The sequence below is a fragment of the Coregonus lavaretus genome (genome assembly GCF_964263955.1).
Source record: "Coregonus lavaretus genome assembly, contig: HAP1_SCAFFOLD_4898, whole genome shotgun sequence".
In the NCBI taxonomy this organism is placed as follows: domain Eukaryota; kingdom Metazoa; phylum Chordata; class Actinopteri; order Salmoniformes; family Salmonidae; genus Coregonus; species Coregonus lavaretus.
The window spans coordinates 25,288-44,513 of record NW_028163309.1 but is presented as its reverse complement, the minus strand read 5'-3'; the positions used below and the strand labels follow the sequence as shown (position 1 = coordinate 44,513).

The following is a 19,226-nucleotide window of genomic DNA, read 5'->3' as shown; positions in this document are numbered from 1 at the left end:
CAATACTTCCAGCAAACTAAAGATCCGTCGCTCTGTTGGATCCAAATACCACCCGATAGTACTGTGAGATCAGGCTACACACGCTGTCTTAGTTATACCATATCAATGTACATGCTACTGTGAGATCAGCCTGCATAGACTACACTACTACTGACTGAAGGACCAGTCGACTGACAGCTGATACTACTGTGAGATCAGCCTGCATACAGGACACTACTATAAACAGCAGCTTGATTACTTTACAAGACTGGGGTTGTCTTTCCCTGTATGTAACAGGAGTCTCCTCTCTCAAGGGTAAACTCATTGGAATGTGCAGTGTGCGTGGCACACAGGATGACCCTTGGGGAAACCTAGGCTTGGAATGATCATCAGTCAGACATTATTGGCCACACAGTCAAAATAAAAGTTGTATGTGTGTGCATGTTCCTGTGTTCTGTTGTAGTAACGTAACATCTAGAATGTAAATAGTTCAAACGAATATTGTTTCTCTTTTATGTCTCTTTCTCTTTCGGTCTCTCTCCATCGCTCCATCCAGGACATGGACTCTGTGTGGAACCCCAGAGTACCTGGCCCCAGAGGTCATCCAGAGCAAAGGTCACGGCCGGGCGGTGGACTGGTGGGCCCTGGGGATCCTCATCTTTGAGATGCTGGCTGGGTGAGTAGTAGTGTCCTGTCCTCTGACTGAATGGGAAGGATGGGTGTTGAGCTGAACACTAGTGTCATGAGTCCTGACTGGCCAGGGGTTGAACTGAATACTGTAATGTCCCCTGACAGGGCATGGCTTGAACACCAGGGGTCCCCAGTCCACCAGAGGACAGGAGGACTGTGTGTGGTATTAGCAGGGGTTGGGGTCAATTTCATATATATTCAAGAAGTAAACTAACATTCCAATTCTCCTCATTGCTTTTTAATAAAAGATATTGGAATCGGAATTCCAGTTTACTTCCTGAATTGAAATAGAATTGACCCCATCCTTGTGTAGTAGTATGTATGGAGAGTGGCGGTCCTCTATGGACAGTGGGCTCTGTCTATGAACAATGGGTAGTATCCAGCAGAATGTCTGTGGTGAGTCAATGGAGATACAAGTGTGCTGTTATTCAGAGAGTTGAACTTATGAGGTTACGTCACTCTGTAGTGGGCTTAATTCCAAGACTAGTCTGCCTTGTGTTACTGTGATGACGGAGGTGGACGGTCTTAAGGATGAAAGACAGGTTGAAAAAAGGTCAAAGGTAACTTATTCTGACGCATTCCCACCTGTGTGTGATCTGTGGAGGCCAAGGTTTCATATGAACAAACTGTGGTGGCTTTAAGCTATGCTCTCTCGTCTCAGAATCCCACTGTCACAGAATGGGACCTGGGAATAGGGTACCATTTGGAACACAGATAGTGACGCCGGGCCATTTAGCTATGGTACAACTGCAGCCTGAAGTCTATAGAAATCCTATTTCAGCAGTGCTTCTGTAGAGTACACTAGTCTTGAATGAATGAATGAATGAATGAATGACTGACTGACTGAGTGGATGTCTGCTAGCAACTCATGGGCGGCGCACAATTGGCCCAGCGTCGTCCAGGGTAGGGGAGGGAATGGCCGGCAGGGATGTAGCTCAGTTGATAGAGCATGGCGTTTGCAACGCCAGGGTTGTGGTTTCGATTCCCACGGGGGGCCAGTATAAAAAAAATATGTATTCACTAACTGTAAGTCGCTCTGGATAAGAGCGTCTGCTAAATGACTAAAATGTCAAATGTAAATGTAAACATATAGTCTCACCATATAGCCTCACTCAAGTGGCCGGATGCTCTTCCGCTCCTCTTTTAGACGAGGGCACCAAGTTAAATGATTTGTTCTCTATAGCCCAGCCTACACATGACTACAGTGGGGGAAAAAAGTATTTAGTCAGCCACCAATTGTGCAAGTTCTCCCACTTAAAAAGATGAGAGAGGCCTGTAATTTTCATCATAGGTACACGTCAACTATGACAGACAAAATGAGGGAAAAAAATCCAGAAAATCACATTGTAGGCTTTTTAATGAATTTATTTGCAAATTATGGTGGAAAACAAGTATTTGGTCAATAACAAAAGTTTCTCAATACTTTGTTATGTACCCTTTGTTGGCAATGACACAGGTCAAACGTTTTCTGTAAGTCTTCACAAGGTTTTCACACACTGTTGCTGGTATTTTGGCCCATTCCTCCATGCAGATCTCCTCTAGAGCAGTGATGTTTTGGGGCTGTCGCTGGGCAACACAGACTTTCAACTCCCTCCAAAGATTTTCTATGGGGTTGAGATCTGGAGACTGGCTAGGCCACTCCAGGACCTTGAAATGCTTCTTACGAAGCCACTCCTTCGTTGTCCGGGCGGTGTGTTTGGGATCATTGTCATGCTGAAAGACCCAGCCACGTTTCATCTTCAATGCCCTTGCTGATGGAAGGAGGTTTTCACTCAAAATCTCACGATACATGGCCCCATTCATTCTTTCCTTTACACGGATCAGTCGTCCTGGTCCCTTTGCAGAAAAGCAGCCCCAAAGCATGATGTTTCCACCCCCATGCTTCACAGTAGGTATGGTGTTCTTTGGATGCAACTCAGCATTCTTTGTCCTCCATACACGACGAGTTGAGTTTTTACCAAAAAGTTCTATTTTGGTTTCATCTGACCATATGACATTCTCCCAATCCTCTTCTGGATCATCCAAATGCACTCTAGCAAACTTCAGATGGGCCTGGACATGTACTGGCTTAAGCAGGGGGACACGTCTTGCACTGCAGGAATTGAGTCCCTGGCGGCGTAGTGTGTTACTGATGGTAGGCTTTGTTACTTTGGTCCCAGCTCTCTGCAGGTCATTCACTAGGTCCCCCCGTGTGGTTCTGGGATTTTTGCTCACCGTTCTTGTGATCATTTTGACCCCACGGGGTGAGATCTTGCGTGGAGCTCCAGATCGAGGGAGATTATCAGTAGTCTTGTATGTCTTCCATTTCCTAATAATTGCTCCCACAGTTGATTTCTTCAAACCAAGCTGCTTACCTATTGCAGATTCAGTCTTCCCAGCCTGGTGCAGGTCTAAAATTTTGTTTCTGGTGTCCTTTGACAGCTCTTTGGTCTTGGCCATAGTGGAGTTTGGAGTGTGACTGTTTGAGGTTGTGGACAGGTGTCTTTTATACTGATAACAAGTTCAAACAGGTGCCATTAATACAGGTAACGAGTGGAGGACAGAGGAGCCTCTTAAAGAATAAGTTACAGGTCTGTGAGAGCCAGAAATCATACATTTACATTTACATTTTAGTCATTTAGCAGACGCTCTTATCCAGAGCGACTTACAGGAGCAATTAGGGTTAAGTGCCTTGCTCAAGGGCACATTTACGTCATTTAGCAGACGCTCTTATCCAGAGCGACTCACAAATTGGTGCATTCACCCTATAGCCAGTGGGATAACCACTTTACAAATTTTTTTTTGGGGGGGGGGGGGTAGAAGGATTACTTTATCCTATCCCAGGTATTCCTTAAAGAGGTGGGGTTTCAAATGTCTCCGGAAGGTGGTGAGTGACTCCGCTGTCCTGGCGTCATGAGGGAGCTTGTTCCACCATTGGGGTGCCAGAGCAGCGAACAGTTTTGACTGGGCTGAGCGGGAACTATGCTTCCGCAGAGGAAGGGGAGCCAGCAGGCCAGAGGTGGATGAACGCAATGCCCTCGTTTGGGTGTAGGGACTGATCAGAGCCCGAAGGTACAGAGGTGCCGTTCCCCTCACTGCTCCATAGGCAAGCACCATGGTCTTGTAACGGATGCGAGCTTCAACTGGAAGCCAGTGGAGTGTACGGAGGAGGGGGGTGACGTGAGAGAACTTGGGAAGGTTGAACACCAGACGGGCTGCGGCGTTCTGGATGAGTTGTAGGGGTTTAATGGCACAGGCAGGGAGGCCAGCCAACAGCGAGTTGCAGTAATCCAGACGGGAGATGACAAGTGCCTGGATTAGGACCTGTGCCGCTTCCTGTGTAAGGCAGGGTCGTACTCTCCGAATGTTGTAGAGCATGAACCTGCAGGAGCGGGTCACCGCCTTGATGTTAGCGGAGAACGACAGGGTGTTGTCCAGGGTCACGCCAAGGCTCTTCGCACTCTGGGAGGAGGACACAACGGAGTTGTCAACCGTGATGGCGAGATCATGGAACGGGCAGTCCTTCCCCGGGAGGAAGAGCAGCTCCGTCTTGCCAGGGTTCAGCTTGAGGTGGTGATCCGTCATCCATACTGATATGTCTGCCAGACATGCAGAGATGCGATTCGCCACCTGGTTATCAGAAGGGGGAAAGGAGAAGATTAGTTTTTTATCGTCAGCGTAGCAATGATAGGAGAGGCCATGTGAGGATATGACAGAGCCAAGTGACTTGGTGTATAGGGAGAAAAGGAGAGGGCCTAGAACTGAGCCCTGGGGGACACCAGTGGTGAGAGCACGTGGTGCGGAGACAGCTTCTCGCCACGCCACTTGGTAGGAGCGACCGGTCAGGTAGGAAGCAATCCAGGAGTGAGCCGCGCTGGAGATGCTCTGCTCGGAGAGGGTGGAGAGGAGGATCTGATGGTTCACAGTATCAAAGGCAGCAGACAGGTCTAGAAGGACAAGAGCAGAGGAGAGAGAGTTAGCTTTAGCAGTGCGGAGAGCCTCCGTGACACAGAGAAGAGCAGTCTCAGTTGAATGACCAGTCCTGAAACCTGACTGGTTTGGATCAAGAAGGTCATTCTGAGAGAGATAGCAAGAGAGTTGGCTAAAGACGGCACGCTCAATAGTTTTGGAAAGAAAAGAAAGAAGGGATACTGGTCTGTAGTTGTTGACATCAGTGGGATCGAGTGTTGGTTTTTTGAGAAGGGGAGCAACTCTCGCTCTCTTGAAGACGGAAGGGACATGGCCAGCGGTCAAGGATGAGTTGATCAGCGAGGTGAGGTAGGGGAGAAGGTCACCGGAGATGGTCTGGAGAAGAGAGGAGGGGGTGGGGTCAAGCGGGCAGGTTGTTGGGCGGCCTGCAGTCACAAGTCGCAGGATTTTATCTGGAGAGAGAGGGGAGAAAGAAGTCAAAGCATAGGGTAGGGCAGTGTGAGTAGGACCAGCAGTGTCATTAGACTTAACAAACGAGGATCGGATGTCGTCAACCTTCTTTTCAAAGTGGTTGACGAAGTCATCCACAGAGAGAGAGGAGGGGGGGGAGGGGGGGAGGATTCAGGAGGGAGGAAAATGTGGCAAAGAGCTTCCTAGGGTTAGAGGCAGATGCTTGGAATTTAGAGTGGTAGAAAGTGGCCTTAGCAGCAGAAACGGATGAAGAAAATGTAGAGAGGAGGGAGTGAAAAGATGCCAGGTCGGCAGGGAGTTTAGTTTTCTTCCATTTCCGCTCCGCTGCCCGGAGCTCTGTTCTGTGAGCTCGCAATGAGTCATCAAGCCACGGAGCTGGAGGGGAGGACCGAGCCGGCCGGGAGGATAGGGGACACAGAGAGTCAAAGGATGCAGAAAGGGAGGAGAGGAGGGTTGAGGAGGCAGAATCAGGAGATTGGAGGGAGAAGGTTTGAGCAGAGGGAAGAGATGATAGGATGGAAGAGGAGAGAGTAGTGGGAGAGAGAGAGCGAAGGTTGCGGCGGCGCATTACCATCTGTGTAGGGGCAGAGTGAGTAGTGTTGGAGGAGAGCGAGAGAGAAAAGGAAACAAAGTAGTGGTCGGAGACATGGAGGGGAGTTGCAGTGAGATTAGTAGAAGAGCAGCATCTAGTAAAGATAAGGTCAAGCGTATTGCCTGCCTTGTGAGTAGGGGGGGACGGTGAGAGGGTGAGGTCAAAAGAGGAGAGGAGTGGAAAGAAGGAGGCAGAGAGAAATGAGTCAAATGTGGACATAGGGAGGTTGAAATCCCCCAAAACTGTGAGGGGTGAGCCATCCTCAGGAAAGGAACTTATCAAGGCGTCAAGCTCATTGATGAACTCTCCAAGGGAACCTGGAGGGCGATAGATGACAAGGATATTAAGCTTAAATGGGCTAGTGACTGTGACAGCATGGAATTCAAATGAGGAGATAGACAGGTGGGTTAGGGGAAAAATTGAGAATGTCCACTTGGGAGAGATGAGGATTCCTGTGCCACCACCCCTCTGACCAGATGCTCTCGGGGTATGCGAGAACACATGGTCAGACGAGGAGAGAGCAGTAGGAGTAGCAGTGTTTTCAGTGGTAATCCATGTTTCCGTCAGCGCCAGGAAGTCGAGGGACTGGAGGTTAGCATAGGCTGGGATGAAGTCAGCTTTGTTGGCAGCAGAACGGCAGTTCCAGAGGCTGCCTGAGACCTGGAACTCCAGGTGTGGGGTGCGTGCAGGGACCACCAGGTTAGAGAGGCAGCAGCCACGCGGTGTGAGGCGTTTGTGTAGCCTGTGCAGAGAGGAGAGAACAGGGATAGGCAGAGGCATAGTTGACAGGCTGTAGCAAATGGCTACAATAATGCAGAGGAGATCGGAATGAAATGAACTAAACATCTGGAAGAAGAGAGAGCAGGGCCTCCCTCACCAAAACTTCCACCTCAGAAACTATAATTGTTTCACTGAACCACCCGAACAAAAACTCTCCCAACTTCCACCTTTAGAAATCAGAATTGTTGTGAACCACAGCGGTTCAATGTTTAAAGGAGTAGACTCAACCCACTTTATTCAGCTAGCTAACTATGACACCATAGCTAACTAGCGTGCTAGCATCCAATAACACACAGTTTAGCACCAACACTTGGTCACAACAAACCACCAATAGTGTGTTAACACACTAAGCAGATAATTCGTGTCCGTGTCTAGTTCCTTTCATAACGCAGCAATAATTAAACGTTGGCTAGCTTAGCACAAATATATTGTATCTTGCTTGTTTGTAGGTGACCAAATACTTATTTTCCACCATAATTTGCAAATAAATTCATAACAAATCCTACAATGTGATTTTCTGGATTTTTTTTCCTCATTTTGTCTGTCATAGTTGACGTGTACCTATGATGAACATTACAGGCCTCTCATCTTTTTAAGTGGGAGAACTTGCACAATTGGTGGCTGACTAAATACTTTTTTCCCCCACTGTAAGTGCTTGCTTTTTGCTTATAGTCCACATGCATTCCTGCAGGTGTCACATAGGCTACATATACTAGGCTAATACATAGGGCCTAGCCTATGTATTCTCACTGAACTGTGAGTCGATAAAAGTGTCTGCTAAGCGCCATATTATATTACATAGACAATGCGTTGGATCATACAATCCATGGAAGCAAGAGATAAGGACTGTGATAGTGTGATGTTCAGTACACTATCCCAGATGTTCCCTTCCAGGGGTACTAGAACCACAGGGGGTACTTGGCCTATCCACAGGGGGTAGTTGAGAAGACTCATGAGACCATAGGCCTACTGGTAACATGAGGGGGTACTTCAGGGGTACTCCGGACAGAGCAAAATTGAGTTGGTGGTACAGTAACCAAAAAAGGTTGGGAACCACTGCACTATCATGTGAATTAGTCACCCCTAGAGGGCACTAGTTGTTATAACCTCAGTACACAGGATGTGTTTGGGTGTGTGTTTGTTTTGCTATGAAAATGTAGCATAGCCCTTATCTCCAGAGTGGGTTAAAATGTTTTAAAATCAGAGATATGACTTCATATGTATGCCTTTGAACAAAATCAACATAGATAGGCCTAGTATTTGGCAGCTAGACTTATAATAATAATAATAATAATAATAATAATAATAATAATATGCCATTTAGCAGACGCTTTTATCCAAAGCGACTTAGTCATGTGTGCATACATTTTTACGTATGGGTGGTCCCGGGGATCGAACCCACTACCCTGGCGTTACAAGCGCCATGCTCTAATAATCTACTTATAAAACATCACTCCGCTTTTCTTCACTACACGGCTGAACAGTTGGGAAAATATAATCTATAACATGTATTCGAACTTTGAGATTTATTTAAATGTTTTAATTGTATTCATATTTTTTTATTATTTACCATATTTATTAAATGTATATGAGTATAGAAACGTACTAGAGTGGTAGTGAAGTTGTCAGTGAATCAGAGGTCTTTCTGTACGTATCTCCTCACCCTAGTCTATTCATGTGCCAGTGGAGAATTCAGTGGCCTTGGCTTCTGAATGTGACCTTCTCCATAGCATTCATCACACTGGCCTTTGAAGTGTGAACACACACTCAGCGCTCCAGGAGACAAAACTCCCTTCAGAACAACACGCCCTAAAAGGTTGACTGTCGCGTAACTGTTTTGTCAAAGGTCCTGTAGCTTCTGGACTGGAAGAATGTAGAGGGGGCTTCTGAAAGTTACATGGTGTGGTATGTTTACAAAGTCAAACATCCGCCCCGATGGTCCTGACTTCTGGGAATAATCATGACGGGGTCATCTGTGCACTGAGCTTCACACACACTCAGTCCAGCCCGCCTGTATTTTACACACATCGACACACACACACACACACACCGACACACACACACACAGTCCAGTAGGCTTGTATCATCCTGTATCTAATCCTGCCTGGAGGGGGAGCCTGCTCTCCTTAATGAAAACCACCCTGTCGTTCTGCGTGTGTGGTCCTCCCTCCCACTCACATCACATTTTTTACATTTACATTTTAGTCATTTAGCAGACGCTCTTATCCAGAGCGACTTAGTTAGTGAGTGCATACATTATTTTTTTATACCCCCGTGGGAATCGAACCCACAACCCTGGCGTTTCAAACCCACATGCTCTACCAACTGAGCTACATCCCTGCCGGCCATTCCCTCCCCTACCCTGGACGACGCTGGGCCAATTGTGCGCCGCCCCACAACATATTCTCTGGTCAATGTAGCCTATCCAGTTCCATGCGAACCAGAAACAGTTTTATTTGCAGACGTATAGGCCTAACTGTTTTTCTACAAGATATGGAAGTTAACTATTCTTGGGAGTATTCTTGTAGATTCTTACTGTAGCTGTGCTAGGTTAAATCTACTCCTAAACACCTAGGCCTACTCCTACATGCAGACTATCCTAACTCCTACTCCTAAACATGTTAGTTGTTCCCTGTTTTCATTTATCCTGTTTTCACCATTTCCTCCATCCATTCCTCCCCATCCTCCTCTCCCTGTGGAATCTTGGCGACACCTCAGGTGTTACATAAAACCGTAGGTTACTGTTAAGTAAGAGGAGCCGAGTCTCTAGTCTCTCACTGTACATCACTGGGGACCTAGACTCATCTACCGGCAGGCTGGCGGGGGTACCTGGGGGAGCGGGGTTGTAGCCTGGGGGGGTAGTCTGCACTTGTCCTCCCACCCTCTCTCTCTCTCTCTCCCTCTACCATCCAGTAAGAGGAGGGCCCATCAGGACATCAGCTCTCTGTTGATTCATCCTTTGGCTCCCCTCGTATTCTACCAACGCCCAGACACTTTTTATTCTCCCTTCTGCTCTGTCGTTCACCGTAGAGACCTGTCCCTGCTAAAGATATTACATTCCCCTTGGCAAGGAGCTTCTCTGAAGGACTTTATTCTGATCTCAGGCCATGACCAAACATTATTACCGGGTATTATTTCTCCCTTCCTCCTCCTGTCCGTATTAGTCATTTCAGTTTATTGACAGGTTTTGATTGGTGCGTGCCATCATCCACTGATGCAGTTTTCCTTTGGATAGTTGGTAATATGTCTTATCTGGCTTTCGTCTGACCATCTGACTTGAATGAATCTACGACACAATTCTCTCAGACCGCTACATGAAAAAAAAAAAAGTTGGTCTGTGTTCTGACTCCATTTTGACTGGCTCGGCTCGGCAGCCCCTGTGACAAACTGGTGTGATTATCCGGCTGTCTGCTGCATGTGTAATGCATTTAGCTAGGCTGGCCTGGCCCATTATGTAATGCAGCCTGCATGGTTAATGGCTTGTCCAGGCTGGAGCAGAGCAGTGCTGGGAAAGCATTCAGCATTAAACCATCAGAGTCACCAGAATGCAGCTGATTGGTCTGTGGAGCTATAGCACTATACTACATCAAATCAAATCCAATTTTGTTTGTCACAAACATGTGTTTAGCAGATGTTATAGCGGGTGTAGCGAAATGCTTGTGAGATAGAGACACGTAGGCGACTGTGTTCACATACACACACAGGGTCAAACAGCACACACAGGTCACCAGATGAGTTAATTAAACTGTAGGGTCACGTGTTTCACTGCTTTGTGTTGTTGTGTATTTTACTGCAGCCCTTTCAATTCCCTGTCTATAGCTAGGTTCCCATCTATTATTCAAACATCTGCATAAAAACAATATGTACATTTTCCCACCAGAGATGTGTTTCCATCACATTGATTTGTTGCGGATAATAAGCTGTGCGTGTTGACGTAGGGCATATCAAAATTACTTTTGCGGTTAAATTCCTATGTTCCGATACAAGTAAATGGGTTTCCATCGCATTTTCAACTCTACTGATGGTTTTGTCACAAAAAAATGTTGCGGTTGTTAAGCAAATGTGGTCTTTGCACGTGCGCTCTAGCCGACAGCTGTCAGATACAGTGCAGGTAGGCTACCTACATTATGAGATTATTATGGACAAAAAAGCAAGATTATTTGTCAAACAGCAGCCAAGCATCGATCATCATGTCACCATCAAGCTCATCACCGTGCACTTTTACCACCCTGGGAAGTTCATCATAACTTATTTCACCTGTAGCCTAATAAACTGCATGCTTTCCCGAGTCGTAGTGGGAGGAACACACAACATATCATTGCGTGACACTAAGTTTACTTCAATATAATGGTTATATCAATATTTGCGCGTAAAGGCGTTTCCACCGCCATTTCTCACATAATACATTTTACAGAGACAAGATCCCAAGCATTTTGCTTGGCGGACATTTGGAAAGTTTACCGTCAGGCCTGTCGTGACATTTTAATCCGAGGTACTTTACTCGCATAAATAGGTTGGATGGAAACTTGGCTTTATGATGCTATTTTTACACGGTGATTTCATTTTATTCTATTTCTTTAGTGTTTGCCAAAAGGAACAAAAATTTGGAGGAGTTTGCAAGTAATCACCGGTTGAGGAGCGATTTACTGTTTTATGACATGTTCTTTTATTTTTCTCTGAAGGTACCCACCGTTTTTTGATGACAATCCTTTTGGTATTTATCAGAAGATCCTCGCCGGAAAGCTGGAATTCCCGCGGCATCTGGATTTCTATGTAAAGTAAGTCAGTACACACACACACACACCCAAGCACAGAGGATTGTGGGTGAAAAATGGAGGCAAAGTACCCAAGGTCTACCACTACCTCGGCACAAATGCATTCCACTATGATACGTTATCGACGATAAGCCATCTTATATAATTTCAAGTTGTGAGGAGTCATCTGAATTTATGGAAGTTGATTTTCACATCACATTTCAATCAGACTTTTAGATTTAGGGTCTTGGTATGCAGGAAACAAAATGTTCCTTCTCCAGACTGTTATTGGAAACACAACCGTATCCACCACCACACTCTCTCTACCCATAACAAACATGGTGTGTTTTGGAAATGCATTACCAATACTCATGATAAGGACCTGACAATTGGAATTTGGCAGGACTGCATTATGAATACCTTTTTAGTTGTGTATGTGCATCTGGGAATGTACCAAATCCAATATTTAACTTATCTCTTCAGTGCATGCTTGCGTGGATGTGTGTGTGACCGTATGTGTGGATGAACGTGTGTGCCTGCCTGCACACGCAGACAACGATCTACGTGTGTGTGCTAACGGCTACGTCACACAGCGCAACCATCCTCCCAAACGACAGGGTCAATCAGCCTCCCATGCAGAAGATAAAGAGCTAGCTACACTGAATGTGGGGTGTGGGGCCTCACTAATGACACACCCTGCTGAGTTGCAACTCGTCCTTTAAACCCATCACAACCATCACGCTGCTCCTCAGAACAGCTGGGGGCTGGAGTAATGTTAGGAGATTACCGGCTTTAGAAGGAGAGGAGGGCCTGGGACGTACTCAATCAGCCCTGACACACTGGCCCAGCCGGAGACCTGGGAGAGGCCACAAACACACACGGTGTTACCAAACACACACACACACACACACACAGTGTTGCCTAACGCACACACGCACACAGTCCCGCTGCTACATAACACACTGACAATAGAGCCCCAAACACTTAAACAATCTATCTTTTGGCCACCAGACAGACAGAAGGGTTTTATTTTTTTAATATTCCCTCCAGCTATATCACTGTCACTTTGACCCTCTCCCATCCATCAGGGCTGATGGGTAGAACCTGAGGCAGAGGTGTCTGTCTGTCCATTGCACTAACTATTTTCTATCGCATAGAAGATAAGATGTGTTACAGTATTACTAAACAGGTATTAGACCTACTTATTGTAAGGTGTTATATGCCATTCAAAATATACTGTATTTAGTATCCAGAGTATAGCCTAATTCCACTGTGCCAGGTTTTCTGCATAGAAAATTATTTTTTCAGGCCGCCTTAGTCCAAACCGATAGATAGATATAAAATAATTTTCAGGATGGTAAAAATGTTTTCAGTGCTCTATTGATTTTGTTATAATGTTTGAGTCACTCAGATAGCATAAGAACACACATAAGCCATGGCAAAATGTGTAGATTTGCAGGAAATTTGCTTTAAAACTGAAACAATATTCTCTCCGCCCATGGTATAAAGTGTAGAATTCCTCAAAAATGTTGGTCGGGTGACCGCATCATTGGCCACGCCCACTGCCACACCCCTGCCATTCCCACCACCAAAGCTCCATTTTGATCCAGACAAAGCCCTGCTGTGTGGTATATTTCTATAGAAATGTACAGTGACATTGTTTATCGCTTACATATTGCGTAAGATATAATTCTCTCAGATTGGGCAATCAGTTGGGGTTAAGGAAAGTCAGGCTTTATGACCATATTTGTATTTAACCAGGAAATGACTGTTGATGTTAGAAATGTATTTTTTGAGGGAGACCTAGCAAGAGGTCAGCAGGAAGTAGTCCGTGTGTACACACACAATACAATACATTGGAACAATTCAGTGACATTTTCTTTGATCAGAGCTTTAAACTCAGACACTCTCCTCTAGTTTTAAAGTATTTTGTAGTTCGTTTCAGGACCAAGGAGTATTATAGGAGAAGGATTGTTTCCCCATTTCAGTCCTTGCCCTAGCAACTGTAAAAGAGAGCACTGAATGAGAGCGGAGGCTGTAGGATTGTGAAGTTTGTTAGTTGGGAGGGTTTAAAAAGATAAAATGCACACTGTCAATATTCTGCTAGGATATTTACGTCTGTGCTGGCAGCTCGTTCGTTGTGAGATACGGCAGCTTTATTGAAAGCTCGCTCTGTCAGCGCCGGTCGCATATCATCGGAAAACTTACACTGTCATTTTAAAGGCATTGTGATTCATCCCAAATTCATCCCTAAAGTATACCTACGCCAACATCTTTATAGTTGTGAAAAGTTGAACTTTAAAATCTGTCACTTTCCCTCAATTAAAAGAGGGAGAGAGAGAGCAATAGAGAGAGATGTTTCTGTCAGGATGCACCTCACACACACACACGCGCACACACACACACACACACACACACACACACACACACACACACACACACAGGATGTATGTCTCTGTTACCCCATGGCACCTTTATGAGTCCGTCGGGTTATCTGTTGTTCCAATGGCCAAGCTCATCCATCTTGTTGTCAGCTTTTGGACGGAGACGGACCTCTTGGCTTCTGACTGAAGCTGCAGAGCTGCAGCAGATCTGCTGTCTGGAGATAGATTGTTAGTGTGAACTCATTGTGTATGACTGTCTCCCCGACTGTCTTTCTATTGTTTTCCAGAGATCTCATCAAGAAATTCCTCGTCATTGACCGAGCCAGGTGGTTAGGCAATATGAAGGTGAGTTTCAAGATCAAAGCATTATTGAGATTCAGATTCAGAAAGCTTTATTGTCCCAAGCTGTACAAAAACATTACACAAGAACAGATACACAGTACAAATTAAACTGATTTAAAGTGTTTTGTTGACTCGGCAGGATGTGGAGGGAGTCTTTTGCAGTTTGAAGTCACAGTCTGAACACAGACAGGAGAGGAAAGGGCCTAGGGAGTGACTGAATGTCTGCATTTGGTTCCAATTAGCTGGATACATAGAGGAAGTTGTTGTAGAGGTAGTTTGCACCCTTAAAGGGGTGGGAGGGGGCGGCAGGGGTTTAGGGTGGATCACAGGAAAACAGATTTCCCCTTCCTCTGCACTGTCAGTTGAGTAGTTAATCACATGGAAGATCCAGGGTACCGGTTAATTACTTAGTCCTGCCATTTCAACAAATATATATATAGTATCTTGCTGAAAAGATGCCCCATTTGGTAGCCAGGATGTCCACTGTAGTAGTAGGAGTGAAGCCAGTATGCACAAGCCATCTGCACAGGAAATGTATAGAATGCGACAGAGAAGCTGTGTTTGCACAGTGAGCACTGGAGCCTCCCTCCACAATGAACATGGTCTCTTGGTAACACCATATTCCCTTTATAGTGCACTACGTTTGAACAGGGCCCATAGGACTCTGGTCAAAAGTAGTGCACTATGTAGGGAATAGGGTGCCATTTGGGACGCGGTGTCACTCAGTAGAGAGATCTGTAATTCCTCTTGAGTAAATGAATGTATTTTTACACCCCTGTGATGAATTTGCTCTCAGTTATAACAGGAGGGATTTTCTTTTTAAACTGCACAATGCTTCACATTCGACTAGACTCTTGTATTAAATGGGTAAAACATGTGAGAGATCCAAAGTAGGTGCTATGCACATCTTAAGTCTCATGGCGCACTGATTATTCCTAGTTTGCTTGTGCGTTATGTATGTATGCCTCAGGAACACAGCAGGCCTGGTTTTTACTCATCTACCAAAGATGGAAAGACCGAGTGAAAGAAAAAAAACAAGTGTTCATCAGTTTTAGACTTCTAGTCCCTATAGTCTACCGCCATGTAATGATTCATTAATTGGAATCATATATGTATCTGGCACTGACGTTCAATCAAAGGATGATATCTGAGTGTTTTGAATTACGCTATTCAAAGGCATAAGAGTCAATGTGGGATTATATGAAGGCTCTTTTCAATATAACAACTGTTGGTAAGCACAATGATTAAATCAACAATTCACAGTCTGTTATTGACTTGTGCCTCAAAGGGTTTTCTGAGGAAAATGTGCTAGTTAGCTGACTAGCTAGCTGACTCATGGAGTGGTCTAGCTACACACTCACAGTATACAGTGTGAATCACCACAGACACCACAAAGTGTTTAGAAAGAATGAAGTGTTTTGCTCTAATGATTATTATTTCAAACCATTTATTCCAGACGAGAAGAACGTTATTCATCTTGATTCCAGATTGTATTGAATAGACCGTCCACAGACAGCTCTGATGCACAATGTCTTCTCTTGCAGAACGGGGCTGACGATGTGAAAAAGCACAGATGGTTCAAGTCTATAGACTGGGATGGTGTTCCTCTGAGAAAACTGAAGGTCTGTCACGTTGGCTTTATTACACACACAAACATCTAGACACATCAATAGTAACACACGTAAACGTACACTTTATTTTCAGTACATACTGTTTTCATTAAGCTCACCATTTTAGAGTTGATATACTTTTAGCTCTTTGAATTATTCAGCGTCACATTATTTTGTTCCCTCAGCCACCCATAGTTCCCAAGGTGTCCCACGAAGGTGACACGTCTAACTTTGATGCCTACCCCGAGGACGAGTGGAAGAAAGACGCACCTGTGCCTGCAAAGGATTTAGAAATCTTCAAGAACTTCTAGAAAGGCGGAAGCAACGACAGATATACTTCAAAATACATATAGGTCTTGGAGAAGTAGAGAAGACTTCAAGAACTTTTAGATCTTGGAGAAGGTGAGTGAAACTTCTAGATGTTGGAAAAATATAGAAAGACTTCTGGATCTTGCTGAATAACAGAAAGACTGGTAAATCATCTGAGATGTCACCATTGTATGGTCAGCAAGAGAACTTCCAAGCTTCCAAGTCCCAGAACTTTATCTTGCTTGAAGACATTGAAGTGTTCCAAATTGGGTGGAAGAGAACTCAAAGCATCATCATATCGCCACAATATTTATCTATCATTCATTTCCTTTTTTCACTCAACTAAAACCTCGATCCTCAGTCCTCAGTTTATTTATTTTTTACGTTATGCAAAAAAGAAAATGATGGTCCTCTTTGAACCAAAGGACATTGTTACTGAAATTAATATGTTTAAAATGCAATAATCAGGAATTTTATATTTTGTTGGGCCAAAAAGGTTCCAGTTTTCTTTGTTGGAACTTTTGGGACTCAACCAACCGAGCAAAGCTTATGATCCAAAAATTATTACGCATACAGTAGACTCAGTATTGAGCTGTACAATAAATGGAATTTAGGTATGTGATTACTATATCTTTACTTAGTAGTTTGTACTGGATATTTGTCAATGAGAAAGGATGAAACATGTACAGGAACGTATTACAATATCATGCCAAGCAAGCTTTGTAATATCATTTTATTGACTGGCCGCTAGTCAAATAGGCTGTTAAACTTGTCATTTTGAGCTGTAAGTACTTGGCTATCTATCGGCCAGACATCAGTGCATGTGCGCATCAAGGCCAGACCAGAAAGCACTTGTAAAAGGTGCCTTACTTACTTCAGGAGGTTGGATATGACATACTGTATGTCTTCTTCTTTGCTCCTGACAAGCTATTTGACTTGAAGTCAGTGGTACTTTTTCAACTTTATTTATATAACACACACTGTTTATACTTGAGCTGTGCTGTTGAAAACGTTGACTGTTAATAATAATATACGTGGAATAAGTGTTGTGTGGACGAAGTGTAGCTAGCTACTATATGTGGACTCAGTTTCCTCCCATCTTTTTCTTCCATCCTCTTTGTTCTATTTTGCTGTTCACACAATAACTAAAAATGTCCCTGTATATTAACTGGTATGTCTATCTTTCTCTATGTCTCTTTCACGTACTATAAAGAACTGTAGAATAGAGATCTCCAGCTGGTTTCATGTATAGCCACGCAGGTAGTAGTCTCAGCAGGTCACTTGGCCATCTGCTTCAGGCAGCCAATAAACTATGTTATCTTCTCTCCACCAATCATATCACTGGCCAGTAGAAGGCACATCATGACTAGACACATCATGGTACAATCACAATCTCTCGAAAATTGACTTAGTAACTCTCAATTATTTCTGGCCCTTTAGTCAACTTAAGTTATTTGAATTGAACATTTGATTGCTTGTATGTAATGTTTTATGTAATTTTCTTAATAACCAATTATGGAACAAAACTCAGTGTGAGTTTATTCGGTCTGTTTAGTGTAATTAGGACTTTTGGACAACGCATGTATTGTTTTTTACGTCTTGTTTTTTTTCAGTGTGAAGTGTGTCTCTAGGGCATTTGTTTTACAATCCACAGCCTTTTGCCTTTTTTTAAGATGATGTTTTTGTTTATGTATTAGCAAAAAGAAAACAAATAGGAAAGAAGGAATACTGTACTTTTAGGTCAATACAAGCGTATGATATTTTATACCCAATACCATTTTGCCAATGCCTTTTGTCAAAGTGTATAGATTGTTTTATTATTATTTAATAGCCTACCTTACAAACTTTGTATGGCCTTTCACGTTGTTAATGTTGCAGTACTGTATTTAACTTCTTGAGATACTGTTTAAAAGATCCACACAACCTGGATTAAAAACACCACCTATCCACTGACTCAACAACTGATTCTCTTTCCTCTCAGAAGTGTGGTTATAATATACTGTAATGTGTTAATAGTGTGTTAACAATTTGGTAATTGCTATACTTTGCTTTCTGATAGGCTAGGTGGAATTCTTCATATTGCTTACATCTATGTAATTGTTTCAGATATACCAGAGTACTTGGGGTGGTAGGAGCCAGGGTTACATTTGAAATTCAGCATAGGATGTGATTTTCTAGTTCCACATTGGTTTTGTATGTACTGTAGGTGACATGTAAGTGATGTGACTGATGGCTGTCTGGTTGGCCAAATGCTATTAGAGTATCAACACCTTTAATCTTCTCTGATTCAATAACTCTTATCTGGCCTTAGAAGTATTAGCGACTCCTATTTCAAGTCATAAGACAAATTAACTTTCCGAGTGTTTCCGTCGGTTGGTAATTTGTCTTCAAGTTCACCAGCCTAGTCTGTATCTACCCAACATTGTAATTGAGTTGCATGAACAGTTTAAACTGCACAGCAGTCATCAATTCTGGAGCTTTATTATCCCCTCAAAGGATCTCATTCATCCAAATGAATCTAAAAGTTATAATTTGGTCATATGAACGAACTAGAGGCACCAATGTACCATTAAAGGTGCCCTATTTCAAGAAAGTCATTAGTGTTTACAGTGGAAAGTGACTCGTGTTGTCTGGACCTCCTTGTGTTGCATGCTGGGTGATGACATCCAAGACCGCTCCAGAGACTCACAGCAGAGTGGAGCAGTCTGGGTAATAACTGACTATTCCCTATATAGTGCACTACTTTTGACCAGGGCCCATAGGCCTTGGGTCAAGAGTAGTACACTATATAGAGAATAAGGTGCCATTTGAGACAGACACTCTTTCCCTGACATCCCAGGAAAGCTGTGTGTGTGTTCCTCTGGGAATATCACATCTTCCACCCGCTGCACAGTGCAGCTCATGTCCTGTTAGTTACTGTAATGGGCGTGTGAAGTCATTTGTACATCTGTGTTTACCATTTATGTTTCTGTGTTGTTCAGCAGATGCTAACGGTGACTCATGTTTAACACATTGGGGGTTGGAGACTGGGGAGACGGGATCCAGTCCACCACCATGTATCACAATGACTCAACCATATCACAGTCGTACCATAGACACCCATTAGGCATTGAAGGAAATTAACTCTCTCTGAATCATTCCTCATTAAGAATGATTGCGAATACGTTTATTTAATTAAACCCTTAAAAAAAGGATTATGTTCAGAAAATTGAAATTCAAGCCTTAGGACACTAAGTGCTGTGTGGTACCTGTGCTCTGTCATTGACACAATGCTAGAGACCTAACAACACGCTTTAGTGTTAACCCCTCAACTCCAGTCGGTCGTAAACAGGAGCCCCGCTTGGACACCTGACCACCAATTATAAGACTAGAGTCTCTCCTTAGAGCATCCCCCACGCACCCCTTA

The 19,226-nt window shown here is 44.0% G+C and overlaps 1 protein-coding gene across 1 annotated transcript; it reads left to right on the top strand.

Annotated features, from left to right (window-relative positions):
- Positions 1–535: 535 nt before the first annotated feature.
- Positions 536–17,767, top strand: LOC311118310 (cAMP-dependent protein kinase catalytic subunit PRKX-like; the record flags this gene model as incomplete). The annotated part of the gene is made up of 5 exons (XM_084193121.1): positions 536–655; positions 11,104–11,199; positions 13,847–13,904; positions 15,446–15,523; positions 15,697–17,767. Coding segments are annotated over 5 exons (478 nt in total), but the record flags the coding sequence as incomplete, so codon positions are not given.
- Between the last annotated feature and the right edge of the window lie 1,459 nt (positions 17,768–19,226).